A 22431-nucleotide genomic window follows, 5' to 3' on the forward strand; every position below is an offset into this window, starting at 1 on the left:
GAATGGCATCCAAACGGAAAGAATTCCGTGCGTGTATGTGTGTGTGTAGCGGCTGCTTCGATGGTCACCTTCTCTTCTGAAGGATCGGCTTCTCTGTGCTCCCTCACAGTTTCAAACAAACTGCTTGCGTTTCAAGGCAGATCTCGATCCTTCGCCGTCCAGCACCCTCAGCAACGATGTTGTCTTGTCGATGTCCTCACGAAAAATGAATGCGTCTCACCACCAGAATATCGTCTAAGTATGCTTTTTGTGCGTGATTGAATCGAGCGAAGGCGTGGTTTACGATGGCAATTTGGAAGGCAAACTAGAGGGGAATGAACTCTCTGAGCTCGGAACTTTCGGCTACTGAGCAATCATCGATTGCGGGCGCATACAATATTGGATACGGAAATATCCTACTGATGGAGAAGAATAATCTTCAGAAACTAATTGCGATTGATTGAAAAATCACAAAACCAAATGTATTTGGTCACAGTGTTACATGGATAGAAAACATTAAAATAAACTCTTTCACATGAATGTAATTTTAAATTCCCAGAGGAACTAGCAGATCATTTTCAGTAACGATTGGATATTTCCACATTTTCCTCGATACTGGAAGCCCACCAGTGGTTTATGCTAACTCGATAACCATCTGTTAATAGCACTTGATTGAAACATATTTGGTCACAGTGTTACATGGATAGAAAACATTCAAATAAACTCTTTCACATGAATATATTTTCAAATTTCCAGAGGAACTGGCAGATTATTTTCCGGATCTTTCTCGATGCTGAATGGCATCCAAACGGAAAGAATTCCGCGCGTGTATGTATGTGTGTGTGTAGCGGCTGCTTTGAGATCTTCCCGGGGAACCGTTTGTGGCTTCACTCTCCTTCTGATGGATTCCCTTCTGGCCTAAGGTGCACAAACAGGCTCTTGGTGACACCGTTCATCAGCGCTTTCATGATAAACGAAGAGCTTCACCACAACAGCGACAACATGCTCCAATCGCTGTTCAATTAGAACTGAGTGGATTTCCGAGCGGCGCTCGCTTATATACCGATTGGTGATTTCAATAGCCTGTTTTGAAAGCAAATTTAAGACTATTGAAACAAGTTTTTGGATCAGAAAGTAACAAGTATAGAACGCGTAGATATTGTATCTTTCGAATGAAGTGTTTATCATACTATTTCGTTCAGTTGTTTAGGAGCTATTAACACTCAAAATCTCGGTCTCCGGCGTAACGCTTTCGTTTTCGAAACTTTGAATTTACACCCCGGTATAGAAATGAAAGACGTAGTCCTACGTCAAAAATCGATCTTCTGAATATGGATGCAAGATCGCCCAATCCTTGTTCAAACTTGGTTTTTTGTCTAGTACTAAATTCTAATTTCTAATGACTTTTTGATACAGTCAACGTTGGTAGACCTCAGCCTAACATTTAAACCAGGGTTTCTCAAAGTGATCGATATCGCCCCCCGGGGGTCGATTTCGGTTTCCCAGAGGTCGACAGAAACGAGAATTGATTTTGGGGGTCGACGGGGTTTGAATATTGACCCCTATAAAATAACACAAGTTCTTATTTGAAATATTTAAGATGCTCCATAAGTTGTGTTACGTGAACCACCCTGTTATAAAAATGACTAATATGTTAGTAGAAAGTATTATTGCTCTACATTTTGAAAACTCAACAAGACGATGAGCGTGCCCAAGATGAACAGAAAAATGTAGAAAAATTACAAAATTAAAAATTCGGCAAGTAAAAAACTTGAACAGGATCGTGTAAGATAATGGGCCTGATCACGAACATCACGCTTTCACGTCACTTACACTTCACTTAATCTTTTTGTGTCTATCATCATTGTCACGGACAGTTGCGTGTAAAAATGAACTCCGTGAAGTGGAAGTGTTCATTCCCGTTTATATTGAACGCGTTGTTTGGTCGTGCGAGTTGTATCTTGTCGCCAGATCGAATTTAGAAAACTCCCTTCGGGCTGATGGAAAGCAGTCCAATGTGCCGGTGAGAGATGTGTTGGCTCGGTTAGACCTTGATTACATGTCCCAAATATATGTTTTCCTTAAAGCTATCGATCTTCGAGTGTGATTGTTCATACATCCTTTTCCCCTCCTTTTCGTCCTTCGCCAGCTATCGGTTCCCTTCCTACTAACATTAGAATAAGTTAAATTGTAATTACATATTAGATGTAAGGATAGTTTTAATAATTGAGTGTGAAGTGTCAGTGTGAATGAGAATGTGAATGTGAATGTGAGTGCGAGTGTAAACACACATCTCCTTACATCCCATCCTTTTCCTAATGAAAATGTGTCACCCTTCTAAACTCGAGTCGACCGCGAGTGATCGGTTTCCTATTTCATTAACCATAGAATTAAGGAAACAACATGTTGATATATGCTAGTTGAAATATAGTTAAGAGTTTGGCTCTATTAAACTTATGTAACTGAGCCTGTAAAAATAAACGGATTAATAAAAAAAAATTCCCGTTTATAAGCGACATATTGGTTGCATAATGTCGGGTGTTTTAACGTTGTGTCGGTTGCATAATTTCGGACGTTTGGACGTTATTTTGGTAAAATTAATACAGCGTATGAGATAATATTCCATTTAATTAATCGTATATTTTAGAATGATAAGTTTGCGATTATACCTCGATGATTAGTTTGCTGATTCAAATGCTGACTCAAAGATGAGGAGTAATACTTGGTTGCTCGGGAATAATGCAGTTGTTGAACATATAGGAATGTAATTTTACGCTAAACTAAGAAAACATGACTATTATGTTTAAGTACAAGAGTATGTGAGCTCTTGTACTTAGCTCTGTCTTACTCGTTTGAATAATGAGAAATATTTAGAACCATTTTTCATGAACCGTTTCTACAATTTTGATGAATAATAATATCTTCTATATCTCAGAACAAACCCGAATTCATCCACCTCACGATCAGTATAATCTGAGCTACTCCCATATGAGATTCTGAAGTTTAATCCTCTTATCCTTCTCATTCTCGTGTAATTTGATATACGGGACATGAGGTTTGATTTAATTATTTGAACAGAAACTGGTCAGAAGCATAATCCTCATAGAAAACATCTGATGGGTTTCAAGGTATTTGACAAAAGCGGAAATTGAATCAGATTTTCTTTAGAGGGATATCAAAATTATGGAAAAAGAACTAGAGAAGAATTGAAAAATAGTACCTTGTGAATGCTTTGCAATGATAGACTCATTTTCTTTTTGTTTGAAACTTATTATCACTTTTTTAATATTCTTTCATTCAAAGTGTGTCTTCAAAACAATATCGTTGAAAATATCTGTAACATAAAAGGTTATAACTATCGTCCTGATTCTGGTCTGGTCCATCAATAGTGAATGTTTGAATTGCAAAGAACTAGCTCAATGCAATGCTGGAAAAACTATACAGTTATTATTTTATATTCAAAATATCAACAAATCAATATTATACATAATCAATCATAATGATCGTATTTGGGCCAGTGACCTCCATTGCCATTGCATGGTGTTGCAACTCTCTCTTAGTCTAATCCTAAAAATAGAAACAAAAAAATTTCTGTTCATTCAGGACAATCGGAAGTAGACCTTCGCCATGTTTCAATGAGCCTACGGGAACTACATTTTTAATCCTTAATTACATTCCATAGTGCATTAACGAATCCAAACCAAACCAATTTACGTCCTCTAGATACGTCAGAATTTCGTTCTAAAAATGCAACCAGGCGGGTAAATTGCTGTTTGTTTATCTTTTGTTTCTTAAACAGGACAAGACAAGATTCAAAATGTTAGCAAAAAAGCTAAACAAATACGAAATGAAACTTCCTCCATTCCACGTAACTAGCTTTCACCATCTAAAACACAAGTGACAAATATACCTGTTCTTCCGTGACATGACAGTATCGTGGTATTCATAATAACACCTAGTTCATCAAAGTTGTCACGACGGATGAACTCTGGATTCTACACACACGGTGACGGTAATAAGGTTGTATACAATTCACTTCGTTTTCACAGTGAAGTGACGATCGTGATCAGGCCCAATGTGTTTAACCGTACAAGTCCTTCAGGCACGTTTTAAATTTCTCTGTATTTTAAACATATACGCGATTTAACGCGAAGGATGTCATCATCAAATTCATATTTTACTATAAAACGAGCTTTCGTTTAGGTTGCAAGTTCGTTTGCGTTTTGAAATACGTGGGAGCTTGAATGATAATATACTCATCTTCCAATTTAATTCAAGAGATTACAACGTGTTCACATAGCTACATAAAGTGATTGAAAAGAATTTACAAAATACTTGGTTACCATTTGCATGGCGTAACAAAAAAAAATATTTTCAGGAAACTTGAGATGAGTCGCTAATAAAATTGGGCGATTTTGGATCGATATTTTCCTTTCCGATTTTTTGGATCGATTCTTTGCTCTAAAAAAAATCGCGATAATCGATCTTTTCTTTTTCGATCTTTCCTATCTTTTGGATCGTAGAATATTTTTTGTAAATTTGTTTTTCAGCGAACATTGATTTTAATCTCTCCCAAAAACCTGACAAATCTCATAAACATTGGATCCCTTTCAAGGTTGTCGAATTAGTGGTCGTAAATTTAGCAGAAGCAAATTTGTAAATATAGTCATTTCAAAATAAGTGGTCATAAGTTATATTTACACCATCACATTCACATACTGACAGCTGAAGCGTTCTTTTCTAGAACTGGGATTTCGACTAAATGCCAGACGTATGGCACGGTTGGATTTTATGAGATTATTGTTAGTTGAGTTCTGGATGAATATCAGCTGTTGAATTTTTGATAATAATTTTCAACTAATTTATTTAATTACATAATTCAATGACAGTACAAGATGAATGATGAATAACAGTACAAGTCTTCACTATATGTTATAAGTGTTATCGAAAAGCAACGAAGCAATTCTTTGAACACTCGATTATTTGCTCAACTATATGAGAAAAACGACGAAATCTTTACTCGATTACTTCTACACTCATCAAAAGGTTCTTAGCAAGATTTACAGCTTTTGTGATGTTGTGTTTCAGTTGCAGGGTGACGATTTCAACTGGTTTGAAACAATATCAATAATATCGGCCTTTCTGACAAAACTTTAAAAACAAAATTTGAGCAGAAAAGAATATTCACAGTTTCCGCATTTGTCAAAATTACCACAAAAGCTCCAAGACCATGTTATATTATCACTTCGACGCATTACACAAATATTCTACTAAGATGTTTTAAGATTTTTCAAAATTTTCAAATTCCTCAATTGCTGATAAATCCGTACTATATCACAGCCATGGAATGAATCATAGTGATAATGCAAGAAAAGTTGATAATCATCAGCACAGATGAGGAGTTCAAGCAGAAGCACAACCAAGGTTGTCATAAGTGCTGATTACAACGCAACTTTAAAACACAGTATCCTGCTATGTGGGAGATTGCTGAAAACTATCTTCTCGTTTTCTATCATCATACTTTGTCGAAAAAGGCTTTAGTGTAGTTACAAACAACCCGAAACCGGAGGAACCATTTGAAAATCAACGAATGCGGAGATTTAAGGCTTTAATTAACCAATATTTTTTGATATTTTGGTAGTTGCGGATAGATTGGTTTGTGATTTGAATGTTATTATAGTTTGCGAGTAATTTGTATTAACACATCAAGGACTGCTCACGAGTTTTCTCGTTTTTCGCGTTCCGTCTGTTACGGATGGATCACGAAATAACCCGTGTTTTCTACACTTGATGACTAAATCCTTGGTCTGCCAAGAATCTAACAAGGTCTACCGATGGCTCGCCTTCGTCTCATCCACACCGACGGAAACGATCTCATTCGTGGTGTTCAAACAAATGAAGCGTAAAAGTTTGCCCAAAAACGTACGGTCCTAGGCGTATATTTTGAAGATTTCTTTATGGTCCTTAGTATGTTAATAATTATTAATTATTAATTAATTAATTGATTAATTAATTATTTGTGTGAGAGGTACGGATGTTACCACAACGCCAGATCGCCTTCATCAGAAAATAATGTCAAGTTTACTCATTTAAATAAATGCAATGTTTTTAAATTGACAATTATTCAGTAAGAAAAAAAACTAAAGATAGTATTTACAGAATAATTTGGCTATTCGGGGGTCTGAGGTACGACTTCATTCTGGAAAAGGGGTCTCTTGCCCAAAATAGTTTGAGAAACCATGATTAAAACAATTAGTCGCCCGTAGTGCCCAAAAGTTTGGCCACCACTGATACAACTAAATAGCGGTGTTTGTGCAATTTGGAGTTTACCTCATGGATAAGAAGATCGAGTCAAGCAAAATTTTGTAAATATTTGATCGATTGAATTTATTGAATTTGACTGAGAAATTAATATAGTTACATTGACCTGTTTCTTACTTTGAGATGACTGGTCTGATCAGAATTGATCAGAATAATGTTACCATTCGTAAAAACTCAATCTCTTATACTGAGAGCTCGCGCAAATTTTCATTCAAATTGAAGCTGGTCGAGTCTGATTTATGGGTCACTCCATAGTTCGGAATTGCTCCGATGTTAAAGCTTGAAAGCACAAACCCTCTTTGCGGTTGAATCCATTCATCCATGTTTGTTGTTATCCTAGAACCAGAAGGATTATTTTTGCGCGGTTTTAATCAGGATTTACGGACTCTATTTTATGAGCAAAATGGCTTCTCCATCTCGCATGTACCGCCACCGGCAGCATTACAACTGCACATCATCCTGCATAATCCGTGCAGAATTCCACCACCATAGCGTGTATATCCCGTTCCATGGTTGAACATTTAATTATAAAGCAGCCACCACGAACTGAATCTGTTTCATGTGAAGGATCCTCCGGAACAAGACTTCTCGTTTTGATGGAATTACGAATGTGTGTATGGAATGTTTCTCTGGTTTTGGTGGTGGTTGCTCCCGCTTACCCCCGACCTAAGCCCCGCCTCCAAAAATCCGTAACGCGTTCTGCGTAAACGAATTAGAACAATTTGGTTTTGGGTGGCTTTCAGATCGATGAGTGTTGTTCCTTTGCCAGCTGCTTCTCCGAATTTTTTTTTTTGCAGCGAAATGGAGACAATTACTTTGGTGGATTAATTTGCCGAGTTGTCTCTGTTCCGTTTCGCCTCCCGAGAAGGGAATTCCCGTACTGCCGGAAAAGTTTCTCTTTTCTCGAGAGGAAAAAAAACGACAACAAAATATCAAAACAAAAAACAGCGTCCGCTGGGTGTGTTTGTTTCCATATCGTGTGCCCACGAAAGCAGCATAAAACATCGCGGAACGGTACCGGTGGTAGCGGTGTGGCCGTGGCACACAATATATAGCACGAGCAGATCTGGAAACTGTCAAGAAGCACCTTGACAAAAGTGGTTCCACTCTCCTTAAAGTGATCCATTCGGAACGATATTTATGTTTGTCTGTGTGTGTGTGTGGGTACGTGTGTTCAAAAATGTGAACAGAAATAGAAATAACGACCGGAGGAAAATGTGTCGTGTTCGGTACAGCTTGCGAAACCACCCTTCGACGGCGGAGGCTTTTTCCCACTTGAAATGGGTGACACACGGAAGCTTCACATTTTGCCAGGAAGTTGGTGGGGGTGGTGTGCATGTGTGTCACGAAAGGAAAACGAAATGAACTGGAGGCGACAAAGATATGTAGTGAAGTTGCACGTTTTTCACACATCTCAAATCGGCTGACAGTCGATGGATCGAGGATGATGTGGGATAATTTATTCAGAACGTAACGTGAGGCTTTTTTCCCTCGCATGGAATGATGGTAGCAGGAGGTGGGTTAAGAGGATTTTTATAAAAATAATTTATTTAATTATCATAAAGTTGGAGTTGAGTGAGCTTCATTGACTTTCGATTACGTTTTTCGTTTGAAAAATAAACTCGACGAAAATCGACTCCGGCTAACCGGCTACCGAGAAAAATTTTCCCATTTCCCGCATTTCCAGAAATACTGTGCTGTCTTTCACTCTGGGTTGAGAAGTCTCTTTTATCCACAAGGGAGTTAAATTACCAGAGAAAAAGATTTGCAAAATCGCATTGCAATCAGGAAAAAAAGTCAACGACTCAATGTCCACTCGTACTCATGTTCAAATCCTCGAAGTCCCCCAACGGGGTTCGGCCGACAAACCGAAACCGGCGAAAAAAAAATAGATCCCACCATAAAGAAGGTTTCCAGTGACAAATGTGCAAATATAGTACGGTTTTGGTATCATCTCCCCGTCACTTGCCCGTCGTTGCCACACCGAATTCGAGCCGTCCTAATCAGGACGATGCGGGAAAGGAAAACGTACGCATCGCACAATCCTCCCTGTAACATGAGAATGGTCAGCGAAGCAGAAGTCCATCGTAAGTTCTGCGTGCTTGGTGCTGTGATTCGCCGGTTGTCGGTTGATGCCTGTGGAAGCTACGAACATGGAAATGATTTTCGTCGTCATCAGGTTTTGCGTGACGTGGTGCCGAACGAAGCTTTGATTTCATACTCTTGAAAAGAGATGCAGCGAACAAGACGATAAAATGCGTAAACGGAAATGAATGTTTTGAAAGTGTACATCAAGTGTGAGAAAAGCTCGAACTTATTGCACTAAATGGTGTTTGGTAAGGTATTCCTTTTTAAGTCATTCATTTTTGAAGTTGATTATATAAATCGAGATGTGGGTGAAGATACCAATAAAAAGATACCAATAACTTTTAATTACAACTGACATTTTTTGTAGCCGATGATAAGACAGTTTTATCATTTAAATTAGAAGCACACCATCCTACGAGAATATTCTGAAATGGTGGAGTGTTGGAATTGACCTATCTGGTCATGGGAACCATTTGAAATTTCAAGAAATTCACGAAAATGGACAAGTCCTAAGGCTAATATTTTTCGGAGGCGATAGAATGTCAATTTTATCATTTGAATTAGAAGCATACTATCCTCCGAGAATATTCTGAGATGGTGGAATGTTGGAATTGACCCATCTGGTCATGGGAACCATTTGAAATTTCAAGAAATTTACGATAATGGACAAGTCCTAAAGCTAATATTTTTTGGAGGCGATAGAATGTCGATTTTATCATTTGAATTAGAAGCATACCATCCTCCGAGAATATTCTGAGATGATGGAGTGTTGGAATTGACCCATCTGGTCATGGGAACCATTTGAAATTTCAAGAAATTTACGATAATGGACAAGTCCTAAGGCTAATATTTTTTGGAGGCGATAGAATGTCGATTTTATCATTTGAATTAGAAGCATACCATCCTACGAGAATATTCTGAGATGGTGGAGTGTTGGAATTGACCCATCTGGTCATGGGAACCATTTTAAATTTCAAGAAATTTACGATAATGGACAAGTCCTAAGGCTAATATTTTTCGGAGGCGATAGAATGTCAATTTTATCATTTGAATTAGAAGCATACTATCCTCCGAGAATATTTTGAGATGGTGGAGTGTTGGAATTGACCCATCTGGTCATGGGAACCATTTGAAATTTCAAGAAATTTACGATAATGGACAAGTCCTAAGGCTAATATTTTTTGGAGGCGATAGAATGTCGATTTTATCATTTGAATTAGAAGCATACCATCCTACGAGAATATTCTGAGATGGTGGAGTGTTGGAATTGACCCATCTGGTCATGGGAACCATTTTAAATTTCAAGAAATTTACGACAATGAACAAGTCCTAAGGCTAATATTTTTTGGAGGCGATAGAATTTCGATTTTATCATTTGAATTAGAAGCATACCATCCTACGAGAATATTCTGAGATGGTGGAGTGATGGAATTGACCCATCTGGTCATGGGAACCATTTTAAATTTCAAGAAATTTACGATAATGGACAAGTCCTAAGGCTAATATTTTTCGGAGGCGATAGAATGTCAATTTTATCATTTGAATTAGAAGCATACTATCCTCCGAGAATATTCTGAGATGGTGGAATGTTGGAATTGACCCATCTGGTCATGGGAACCATTTTAAATTTCAAGAAATTTACGATAATGGACAAGTCCTAAGGCTAATATTTTTCGGAGGCGATAGAATGTCAATTTTATCATTTGAATTAGAAGCATACCATCCTATGAGAATATTTTGAGATGGTGGAGTGTTGGAATTGACTCATCTGGTCATGGGAACCATTTGAAATTTCAAGAAATTCACAAAAATGGACAAGTCCTAAGGCTGATATTTTTTGGAGGCGATGGAATGACATTTTTTTCATTTTAATTAGACACACGAGTCTTTCCATTAGTCATCAAACCGGCATCTACTGCTAAAATAATCGTTTTTGAATTTGAATGGCGGCTTCAAAAATTGATCGTTCATAACAAGAAAGTCAGCTTAAGTCGACCAATTAATTTGCTTCGATGGCTAATGAATCGCGGCTTAAATGTAAATCAGCTTACATCTCTGGACCAAATATTACATCGGTCAATGAAAAAATATTCAAAAAGAAAATAATTTTTTGGGTCGAATAAACTAAGTTTCTCTAAAATTTAGCCGATCAATATTATAGTCCAGTTCTAGATTTTCTTAGTCGAGCCGGATAGGCGCCGATTCCAAAACGTGATTAACCCATTCCAAAATATTGTTTCATGTTTTATTGTAAAATCTCATCATATTCTCACAAAAAAGTGCTTAAAAAATTAAGAATATTTGAGAAAATATATGAGGAAACGAATTTTTGATCGGTTGAGCAACCTACAACATGGGATAGTCTAGTATTTTCGGAAATGCTAGTCGATATTAATTTTCAGTTCGCGAAATCGATGCATCGAGAACACTTCTTAACCATGACTCGAGACTCCCGGCTTAAATTTACGAAAAAAAAGTTGAAATCGACTATTATCGAGTGATATTAATCATTCGACTTTGTTCCGATTTTCTGAATAAGAAACCTCCTCAGATCAGTCTCGTTCAGACGACTTGAAGCTGAAGTATTTTTATTATAAGTAAACGTATGCTTTCAAGTGATATAAATCTTACAATAGGGTTTTCTTTGCGACTCCTTGGTAGTCAGAGGTAATACCTAACCCACTGAGTAATGGAATTCAAGTTCTCCTCTCAGATTGAGCCTAGAGAAAAATATCTTGTTCTGCAAATTGTTATTAATTTAAATCTTATTTCGCCATACTTTTTCCCGTGAGTATTCACTTTAAATGAATAGAATACGTCCTACAATCAGTAGATCAATTAGGCGTAATTATATAAAAAAAAACTGTATTGATTTTTTCCTGGATCTAACCGCGTTGTCATCACTTCTGGTAATGATCGATTGTTCATTTTCATTCCTTTTTCTCCACTTCTGTCATACATATACATCTACTACTGAATCCACTGAACGCGAATTTAGCCTTCGTAACTTCCGTGAGCAACCACTTGCAACTTATTTAACACTAGATTTACCAGACCAGTCATTTTGACTGGTCGTGCAATTTCAATTTAAAATTCCTACGACATATTACATTTGCTTTCCGAAATGATGTTATGACTTTTGTAGCTATAAGTAGAAAAAACATTTTATAAACTTAATGTTACTTAATATTTATTACTAACAAATATATTTTTTTGTTATTGACATTTAAACCAGTACCAGTCAAACTGACTGGTGCATGTTTCTATGAAGAAATGTATGAGAGCGTTTTAATTTCAACATATTTTGACAGCAATTGTCAGCCCCTGAAAATGTTCTGCATATTTAGAAAATGCAACCAGCATACCTCTGGAATGTTCAGATGTGGAAAGTGAATTATACGACAGCGGCGATGATTTGTTAGATAGAAAAATTGATTCTCAAGGAAGTGATGATAACAGTGCTATTATCGAGAGTAGTGATGAGGAAATTCCTGATGATGACAATATAGATGAGCCAAGCGACAGTGGTTGCGTAAAAATTCCAATCAAGCGTACCAAATCAGCAAACTGAAATTGCTTTAGACGGAACTATTTGAACGAGAATTGAAGAAGGAGGTGTTGCTGGTAGATTACTAGTTCATAGTAATTTCAAAGATGTACACGGTCCAACAGCACATGCTGAAAGAAATATTATGAACGGGAATCTAAGTAGTGCGTTCCAATTACTGATTGATAACCATATTTTGGAACATATACGAATTTGTACAGAGTTAGAAGCCTCTCGAGTTTTGGAAAAAAGTGGACAATTACACAAGAAAAATTGAAGGCATCTCTTGCAATATTGTGCGCGCGTGGGGCGTACGAAGGAAATAGCTTCAAACAGGGGATGAACTTATATTACCGGGGATAAGCAACTTTTTCCATCGGAGGCCAGATGCAGATTTACTCAGTATTTTCCAAACAAACCCCATAAATTTAGCATAAAATTCTAATTGGCGTCTGATGTAGAGACGAAATATGTGATAAATGGCTTTCCTTATTTAGGAAAAAGCGAGACTCGAAATGCATCAATCCCCCTATGCAAATTTGTCGTAATGAAATTTCTTGAACCGTATACCATGAAGGAGCGTAAAACTGATATTTTTTACAAGTATTCCTTTGGCGTTAAAATTAAGATCTCAAAATACTTCGTTGCTTGGAACGATACGCGCTTCTATTGGCAACCAGACATATTTTGGCGTCGATGTCACTGATCGAATGGAAATCAGGTTCCAGAAGGTGACCACTTCAACTGTTTTTCAATAATTTAGTTTCAGCCGGAAGAAATAGCTGGATATTGAACAAAACATAACAGGAGAAAATATCTCACGAGAAGACTTTCTGTTTCAATTAGCAAAAGAACTTGCTTCAGAATATCAGACTTCAAGGCAAATACCACACGAAGCTGATATACCAACTACAAATGGCACTGTTTCTGTACGCAAATGGTGTCAAATAGAATATTTTAATAACAATAAGACTACAAATATTTGCAATAAATGCAAAAAAAGTCTATGTAGAAAGTGTATACACTGCAAAATCTATTGTGAGCAACAAACTGTAAACAATTAAGTGTTTTGTTATTTGACAATGTCTATTAGTCCATTTATCTATCACAATTAATATTGTTCAACTTATTTTCGCCATTTGATAAGTAATAGTACAGACTGGAACCACAATATTCATTTTTTCTTATACACCAGTCATTTTGACTGGTGCTGGTAGAAATAGGTATATATAAATAGCTGGTAAATCTAGTGTTAACACGGGGTCGTTTCCATACTAGGCGGTACAGGATAGTCCCGATCTTCTGAACAGACTTGAATGAACTAAAAACATCCGTAGCCGATCGAGTCAACTAGAAAAATAAGCTAGCGGCGGTCGCCGTTGGCCCCATTTTTCTTGTTGAAAAAAACCGGCGTCGACATTTTCAAATATGGCGTCGACCGCCGAAATTTTTGACGACAGAAGTGTCTGTCTCCTGGTCTGCTATACATTTTCTGTAGGCGTTAAGATCAACACTGAAAAATATTTCGACATAAAAAAGCGCAAAATAAAAAAAATACTAAGTCAGCGCTATTATCTTAAGTCACCAAAGTGAAGTTGTGTACTCTAGCTTCTTCTTCTTCTTGGATGGCACTACCGTTCCAGTGAAACTTTTGCCTTCTCAACGCAGCATTACTTGCGTCATTTTTATTAGTAGTGCTTGGTTGAGATTTCTATGCCGAATAACACGCCTTGAATGTACTCTGGAGGGGCAAGCTCTAGAATACGCGTGACCACAGTGCAAGCCGGAAGAATTTTCTTTCACGAAAAATCCCCCGACCAGAACGGGAATCGAACCCGAACCCCCGGCATGATAGTGTGGGACGCTAACCACTCGGCCACGGGAGCACGTACTCTAGCGCCGAATCGTAATGAAAATATTCGGTGGCGGAGTTGCGCCGTGGCGAATTTTCGTTCGGCAATGAAACGATTGCGATGAGTTGTGATGATATTGAAAGTGGAATACAGCTGGAATCCGACGAATGCATGGAAATTGAGGTAGGTTCAGTTTGTATTAATCTATGACTTCAGTAAAAATTTTATTACGACAAAATTAATTCATAATAAAAATTGCGCTTTTTTCTGTGTGGCATTCATACCCCTGAGTTCACTTTTTAAAAACATGAATAGAAACTATTGCTACATGTTCTTTAAATGTATTATTAAAAGAGCTTCTGAATGTTTCCACCAGAACCCAATGATAAATGGGTCTGAAAAGTTGAACGAATTGGTATGAAAATATGGAGAAATTTGCGTTAGTGATACTAAAGCCTATGATCATAACGCGAAATCCAACAGTCACATAATTTCCGTTGTTTCCTATTATAAGAAGAGATGTCGACCAGGAATATCATTTCATAATCAAAAGGGATGAAACACGGTACGTGGAATGGATTCAACGGATAAAAATTGAAAATCATCCGGCTAAGCAGTTTAAATTTCAGCATGTCGATATTCTACTAAGTAATTATCATCAATTTTCACGTATTATTTTTTTCAGAAACAAAACGTTTAACTAAACTATTAATTTGTATGGCTCGAACCTTGGCGATGGTAATTGAGGACAGGTTAAAAACTCTCAAGCCATTATTGTTCACCTGTTCAACACAAACGAGCAGCAATTCATTTAATCCTCGACGACCAAACGATTTTCTCCGGCAGCGAAATTGAAAATATCGACAGATCAAGAAATCATGTCTATATATTTTTTATCTGCTTCTATAGAAATTTCCCACCCTAATTAAAATAAACATTAGAGAAAATCAATTTGAGTATTTTATGCGTCTGAATAAACCACAAAAACGTAAACATCGATTAAATTTTCTTCTACGCTTCATCTGATTCGCTACTCAAAAGTGTCGTTTGACTGACCGATGAAAAAACACTTTCGTACGAAAACGAGGATAGGGCAATTCGTTCGAACGAACGATGTTCGAATGTTCGAACGGATAGATTTCTTTCGTACGAAACCAAGGATACGAATGAGGCATTCTTTCGAACGTTTTGTGTTCGTTCGAAAACAAGAATAAGGGTGTTTATTTTTTTGGTTCGTTAAGTTAGTGTATAGAATAATATTAGGTGATTAATAGCAGTAATAGACGATAATATCTACTGTTTGCGCCACGCGGAGCGAGCGCATACGTGTTGCGACATGACCTGTCATTCCATTGCATCACCCAGAGACGTGCGAAAGTGAGATGAAAGCAGTATCAACACAACAAACTAATATCACCCGAGCTAACCGAGCGAAGCCGACAGGACAAACACCCCACCAATTTCAGGGAGTATAAAAGTAGCAGAGCAGCATATGATCCATCTTTATAAGTTTTTATTCACCACGTGTATTTAGAAACCATTAGAGAAAGTTATAGTGAAAATTTGGACTTTGAAAACTAGTGTCGTTTTTTCCTACAGTAAATTTAGTCAGACCCTTTCCAACCGGAGTACTATAAGGATTGAGAAATGTGTACTGTGAAGATGGCATCCTCTTATAAAATTAATTTAGAGATGTGTTTAGAAGCGGTTAACAGTTTAATTTCAACCAAGTGCCTAGAATATGATTTCAAGTTAAATTTTAAGAACATGCAAGTAATTTTGGAGCGTATGGGATTAGATAAAACGAACTATCCTAGTATGAAGGTAATCAAAAGCCTTCTAATGAAACATCGAAAATCCGTAAAACGGTTTGCTCCTGAGATTACTTTGCAGAATTGTTGGGATGCAGCGAATGATTTGATCGCTAGAGAAGAGTTGGATGAGCTATTCGAATTGAATTCTAAGAATCTGAAAGAAATTCTTGTAGAAATGGGATTAAACGAAAAATGCGCACCTAACTTAAAAAAAGTTAGGAATAACTTCGCTTGTAATCCAACATATAAGAAGTATCGTGCAGAACGAAAGGTGAGAACCCTTATAATTGTTATAAGCTTCCTGAAATTAATAAAACTATTTTGAAATTTTCAATGTGAAATCATTTCCGCAGAATATTGAACATTCAATTGCCGCTGAAAGTCATAACGTAAGTGTAAAATATCAAATTGCTTTGAAATAGTCACGCCATACAGTAACTTCAAATTTTTATAGATCGATAATTTCAAAGAATGTTCTTTTGAGAATGAAAGTGCCTGCTTGCCACAAGACTGCGTTGGAGTTCATGAAGTAAGATGACATTTCTATTTATTAATTCATGTATTAATAGTTGTTATTTAGCAGCTTTTATTAAATAAAACAGATCATATGTCCGAAACAAACTCATCTCCTTCACGTGTCGAAACAAGAACATTATCATTTGTATCATTTGACACAAACGATTTCGAGGAATTGGCCGACTCTCAAAGTACTACTTTTGACGGCGTTGATAATACGGGAAAAGATAACGAAGTAAGATGACATTTCCAATTAATTATTCATGTATTAATATGTATTATTCTTCAGCAACCTCCATTCGGATTTTTATTGAAAGGAACAGATTTATCGCGTGTCGAAATAAAATCATTATCCGTCGAGTTTCCTGCAAAAGTATGTAAGAAAGGAATGGAACTTAATGCTCCAGAAATTGAATGTCGCATTTTTGAAACATCAGTAAGTCAAATGCAAGAGAGATCAACGAACGACATGCAAGACTCGATTGTTTCATTTGATACCAATGATCTTGAAGGATCGACCAAATCACAAGATACTACTTATAGCAGTGATGTAGATGTAACTGAACTTGTGTTCAATACAACGGACTTTGAAAACCTACGAAAAGAGATAAAAGAAAAAGGCAACAGTAACAGGATCAAATACAATGTCAAGGTTGCGGAATGTGGGGCAACTGCCACAAAAAGACTTTATAGTGGTGCTTCAATTTACGAGTGTTCTTTTTACATCAACAAGAAGAACATTGAAATGTGTAAACATTATGATCAACATAATATAATGCAAAGCAAAACCAAGGTTGGCGATGCTAAATATAAGCAACAAAAGCATAGAAGGCCTTTTATAGTGGCCTTAGAAGATTTGTTAAAAATCAAATATGAAGAATTCAATATCTATTGTATAATCAATATAAATTCTCATAATTGCAACAAATCTGGCTGGCTATTTTATGGTGTCTGCGCTCACAAGACCTGCAGATCTTATCGTTTCAAAATTGTTTCTGTTACGGATGGTGATAACATATATAAAGTCGATGTCTATGTTAATGTCGCTATGACCCTGATACACGGGGAAAACCTGAAAGCGGCATATTGCAAAGGAGTAAAAAGAAACATAAATATGAAAAAACTGCAGCTCCAAAAACCACTTGAATTACGAACTAAGTTGATCAACGAAAAGAAAAAAAGGGAACCATTCGAGAAGGTAGACATTGTCAGCAAAAATGTATTGGAAAAAATTAGCAGTGAAGCTAAATCGAAGCTTAACAGGGATATTGATGATTTTCAAGATTTGATAAAAATGTCTGAGGATAACGGATCTTATATCAAAAATGTGTTTAGAAAGCCCTTTGGTGTAATTTGTTTTAATACAAAAAATGTTCAAAGAGCTGAGAAAAAACAAGACTTACAGGTCCTATTTTCTACATGGATGGTACTGGATCGGTTGTACGATATTCAAAAGCTGAGAAGCGTGTTCAAATATATGTTTTGGTCGCATACAATTACCGGTCAAATTTTAGTGTACCCGTAACAACCTTTGTGACTGAAAGCCAAAAAACAGTAGACTTCCACAATTGGTTGAATATATTTCGTGCTTCGTACGAGTCAGGCAGCTCTATGAATAAATTGAATAAAATAGCGAGAATTGTTAGTGTTGATTGGAGCTGGTCACTGATTGGTGGATTGATACGGGCTCTTAATAATCAACACCATACACTACCAGAGTATATCCGAGATTGTTATAAAGTTTGCATAAGAGAACTCAATCTCATTTCACTATCATTCATTTATGCTACAGTCATTTCATGAATGTAGTTTCTAAGGACTTGAAATCTGCTCCAATCAACATAAAACATAAGTTCATGGACTGTATGCGATTGGCTGTACGTGCTACAAACTTAGTGGACTTAATCGATCTGTTTATCATTATGACATGCATTTTTGGATCTGCAAATGAGAACCGAATGCTTGAGACATCACTAAAAGAACTAGATGCAAAAATTAATGATAGAACAAGCTTCGATTCAGAAAGCGCTGGTAAATTTGATTATACTGGCATCGGTGAACCAGAAATTCTAAAAAAAGATGAGGACAAAATCTTCTTGGGATCGCCTTTTTTATGCGTTGTTAAAAGAAACATTTGAAACAACATTAAAACAAATAGATGATCTCAGCCAAGGATCACAGAACCCACTGTATTTCAAAGGATTCTTGGAAGATGTCGCCTTGAAAAAATACATGCCTGTGGTTTGTTTGTGGTCAAATATAATAGTATCTCAAATTGACTCGAATCCGGATACTATTTCAAACGCAAGGGTGAAAGCTTCTTCCGAACATTGAAACACAATGTTATGAAAGGTCAGCTCCTACGAAAGAATAACACATTTTCTTCGAAAACTACAATCGTATATTGAATCTCTGTTCCACTTTTCCGACTTTGACATTGAAGATATATACGCTACTGATAAAGGAATAAGTAATGCTAAAAAACGTCAAGATGATAGAATCGCAGAATATGACAGATTTGTCGGAAACGTAGAAGACATAGAGGACGAATGGCATAGTCCATACTTTCAAAAAGATGCTTCAACCCACTTGTTCAAGAAGAAAAAGAAGCAGGAAACTAACAGCTTAAACACACAACTTGAACAATCAACACAGAAGCACCCAGATTCAAAGGAAAACAGTGATAACAACAGAAAAAGATCATTAGAAGAAGATTTAGAAACTACCTGTAATCTGTCCTCTATTCATCAATTCATTGACAAAGGATTTGAATTTCCAGTTACCACAAATGGTATTTCGGTGAGTTTCCTTCAGAATATGAGAGCATAGGAGTAAGTAGTATGATTGTAAGCCTCAGAAATGCTTCAAACGCTCGATGCACATACATATATGATGGAGAAACCTTAGATGCGATAATTGCAGTGGCCATAAAAGAATGTGAGGTCGAAAGCGTAAAATTGGTATCAACTTACATGTCGAGAAACTTGTTTGATACAACTCAACTAAAAGAAGTATTGGATAGGAAACGAGATTATGTTTTACCAGTTCTAACCAATACATCGGGAGTATGGGTGGTTCCTTTGAATGTTAGAGCTGGGCAAGCACCCACCAAGCAAGTTGGAAGAGGGAACCATTGGGTTCTCTTCATTGCTGATTTTATGAATAGAGAAACTTTTTATTTAGATCCTCTCGAAAACAGCATCCCATATTTGAAGGACGTACAAGAAGAATTTTTGAAGGCAGTAAGCTCTATTCGGAGACTTAAAAATCAACCATTTGATTCAACCAATTGGCAAAGCGGCTCGAAAAATATTGCGCACGACAAGCAAAACGACGACTACAACTGTGGTGTATATGTAGCTAAATATGCACAAAACTTTCTTTTGAAGAAACCGTTTGACCGGGCTAGGAAACATGGATTCTGAGAGGAAACAAATCAAAATAAAACTCCTAAATACAGCAGTAATAAAAATTTGTTTATACTGCAGCAGCTTGAAATCACTAATTTTGTCATGTCAATCATGTGGACGGAGGTGTTGCAGTAGATGCGCCCCAAATATGGTGCTAAAAATTCCATCTACAAAACAATGTGAAATATGTTCGAAAATTAAAATGATATAATTTTTAAGTCTCATCAATAAATTTTTATATTACCTTTTAACTTGAAGTATTTTTATTTGTCCAGTTTGAGTCCTTTCAGAAACGAGATAGAATCCTGTCGTCTAAGTCAAAAATGAAAAAATTGTCATTCCATCGGCTACAAAAAATAGTTGCCATAAACCTCAACCATTCGCGTGGATTTTTTTTAAATTTTAAATGGTTCCTATGATCAGATAGGTCAATTCCAAACACTCCACCATCTCAAAATATTTTCGGAGGATAGTATGCTTCTAATTCAAATGATAAAATTGACATTCTATCGCCTCCAAAAAATATTAGCCTTAGGACTTGTCCATTATCGTAAATTTCTTGAAATTTTAAATGGTTCCCATGACCAGATGGGTCAATTCCAACATTCCACCATCTCAGAATATTCTCGTAGGATGGTATGCTTCTAATTCAAATGATAAAATCGACATTCTATCGCCTCCAAAAAATATTAGCCTTAGGACTTGTCCATTATCGTAAATTTCTTGAAATTTAAAATGGTTCCCATGATCAGATGTGGTCCAATTCCAACACTCCACCATCTCAGAATATTCTCGGAGGATAGTATGCTTCTAATTCAAATGATAAAATTGACATTCCTATCGCCTCCGAAAAATATTAGCCTTAGGACTTGTCCATTATCGTAAATTTCTTGAAATTTAAAATGGTTCCCATGATCAGATGGGTCAATTCCAACACTTCACCATCTCAGAATATTCTCGTAGGATGGTATGCTTCTAATTCAAATGATAAAATCGACATTCTATCGCCTCCAAAAAAATATTAGCCTTAGGACTTGTCCATTATCGTAAATTTCTTGAAATTTAAAATGGTTCCCATGATCAGATGGGTCAATTTCCAACACTCCACCATCTCAGAATATTCTCGTAGGATGGTATGCTTCTAATTCAAATGATAAAATCGACATTCTATCGCCTCCAAAAAATATTAGCCTTAGGACTTGTCCATTATCGTAAATTTCTTGAAATTTAAAATGGTTCCCATGACCAGATGGGTCAATTCCAACACTCCATCATCTCAGAATATTCTCGGAGGATGGTATGCTTCTAATTCAAATGATAAAATCGACATTCTATCGCCTCCAAAAAATATTAGCTTTAGGACTTGTCCATTATCGTAAATTTCTTGAAATTTCAAATGGTTCCCATGACCAGATGGGTCAATTCCAACACTCCACCATCTCAGAATATTCTCGTAGGATGGTATGCTTCTAATTCAATGATAAAATCGACATTTCTATCGCCTCCAAAAAATATTAGCCTTAGGACTTGTCCATTGTCGTAAATTTCTTGAAATTTAAAATGGTTCCCATGACCAGATGGGGTCAATTCCAACACTCCACCATCTCAGAATATTCTCGTAGGATGGTATGCTTCTAATTCAAATGATAAAATCGACATTCTATCGCCTCCAAAAAATATTAGCCTTAGGACTTGTCCATTATCGTAAATTTCTTGAAATTTCAAATGGTTCCCATGACCAGATGGGTCAATTCCAACACTCCACCATCTCAGAATATTCTCGTAGGATGGTATGCTTCTAATTCAAATATAAAATCGACATTCTATCGCCTCCAAAAAATATTAGCCTTAGGACTTGTCCATTATCGTAAATTTCTTGAAATTTCAAATGGTTCCCATGACCAGATGGGTCAATTCCAACACTCCACCATCTCAAAATATTCTCGGAGGATAGTATGCTTCTAATTCAAATGATAAAATTGACATTCTATCGCCTCCGAAAAATATTAGCCTTAGGACTTGTCCATTATCGTAAATTCTTGAAATTTAAAATGGTTCCCATGACCAGATGGGTCAATTCCAACACTCCACCATCTCAGAATATTCTCGTAGGATGGTATGCTTCTAATTCAAATGATAAAATCGACATTCTATCGCCTCCAAAAAATATTAGCCTTAGGACTTGTCCATTATCGTAATTTCTTGAAATTTAAAATGGTTCCCATGACCAGATGGGTCATTCAACACTCCATCATCTCAGAATATTCTCGGAGGATGGTATGCTTCTAATTCAAATGATAAAATCGACATTCTATCGCCTCCAAAAAATATTAGCTTAGGACTTGTCCATTATCGTAAATTTCTTGAAATTTCAAATGGTTCCCATGACCAGATGGGTCAATTCCAACATTCCACCATCTCAGATATTCTCGGAGGATGGTATGCTTCTAATTCAAATGATAAAATTGACATTCTATCGCCTCCGAAAAATATTAGCCTTAGGACTTGTCCATTATCGTAAATTTCTTGAAATTTAAAATGGTTCCCATGACCAGATGGGTCAATTCCAACATTCCACCATCTCAGAATATTCTCGGAGGATGGTATGCTTCTAATTCAAATGATAAAATTGACATTCTATCGCCTCACGAAAAATATTAGCCTTAGGACTTGTCCATTATCGTAAATTTCTTGAAATTTAAAATGGTTCCCATGACCAGATGGGTCAATTCCCAACATTCCACCATCTCAGAATATTCTCGGAGGATAGTATGCTTCTAATTCAAATGATAAAATGGACATTCTATCGCCGTCCGAAAAATATTAGCCTTAGGACTTGGCCATTTTCGTGAATTTCTTGAAATTTCAAATGGTTCCATGACCAGATAGGTCAATTCCAACAC

The 22431-nt window shown here is 36.6% G+C and overlaps 1 protein-coding gene across 1 annotated transcript in view; it reads left to right on the top strand.

The window, feature by feature from the left end:
* The first annotated feature begins 10124 nt into the window (after positions 1-10124).
* Positions 10125-22431, top strand: part of LOC129765835 (uncharacterized) — a 13149-nt gene continuing 842 nt past the window's right edge. Inside the window, exons 1-2 of the mRNA XM_055766272.1 lie at positions 10125-16353; positions 16408-17337. Coding sequence (XP_055622247.1) covers positions 16210-16353; positions 16408-17337 — 1074 coding nt within the window. The 5' untranslated portion in view covers positions 10125-16209. The remainder of the gene's footprint in view (positions 16354-16407; positions 17338-22431) is intronic.

This window comes from Toxorhynchites rutilus, chromosome 2 (assembly GCF_029784135.1).
Source record: "Toxorhynchites rutilus septentrionalis strain SRP chromosome 2, ASM2978413v1, whole genome shotgun sequence".
Lineage (NCBI taxonomy): Eukaryota > Metazoa > Arthropoda > Insecta > Diptera > Culicidae > Toxorhynchites > Toxorhynchites rutilus.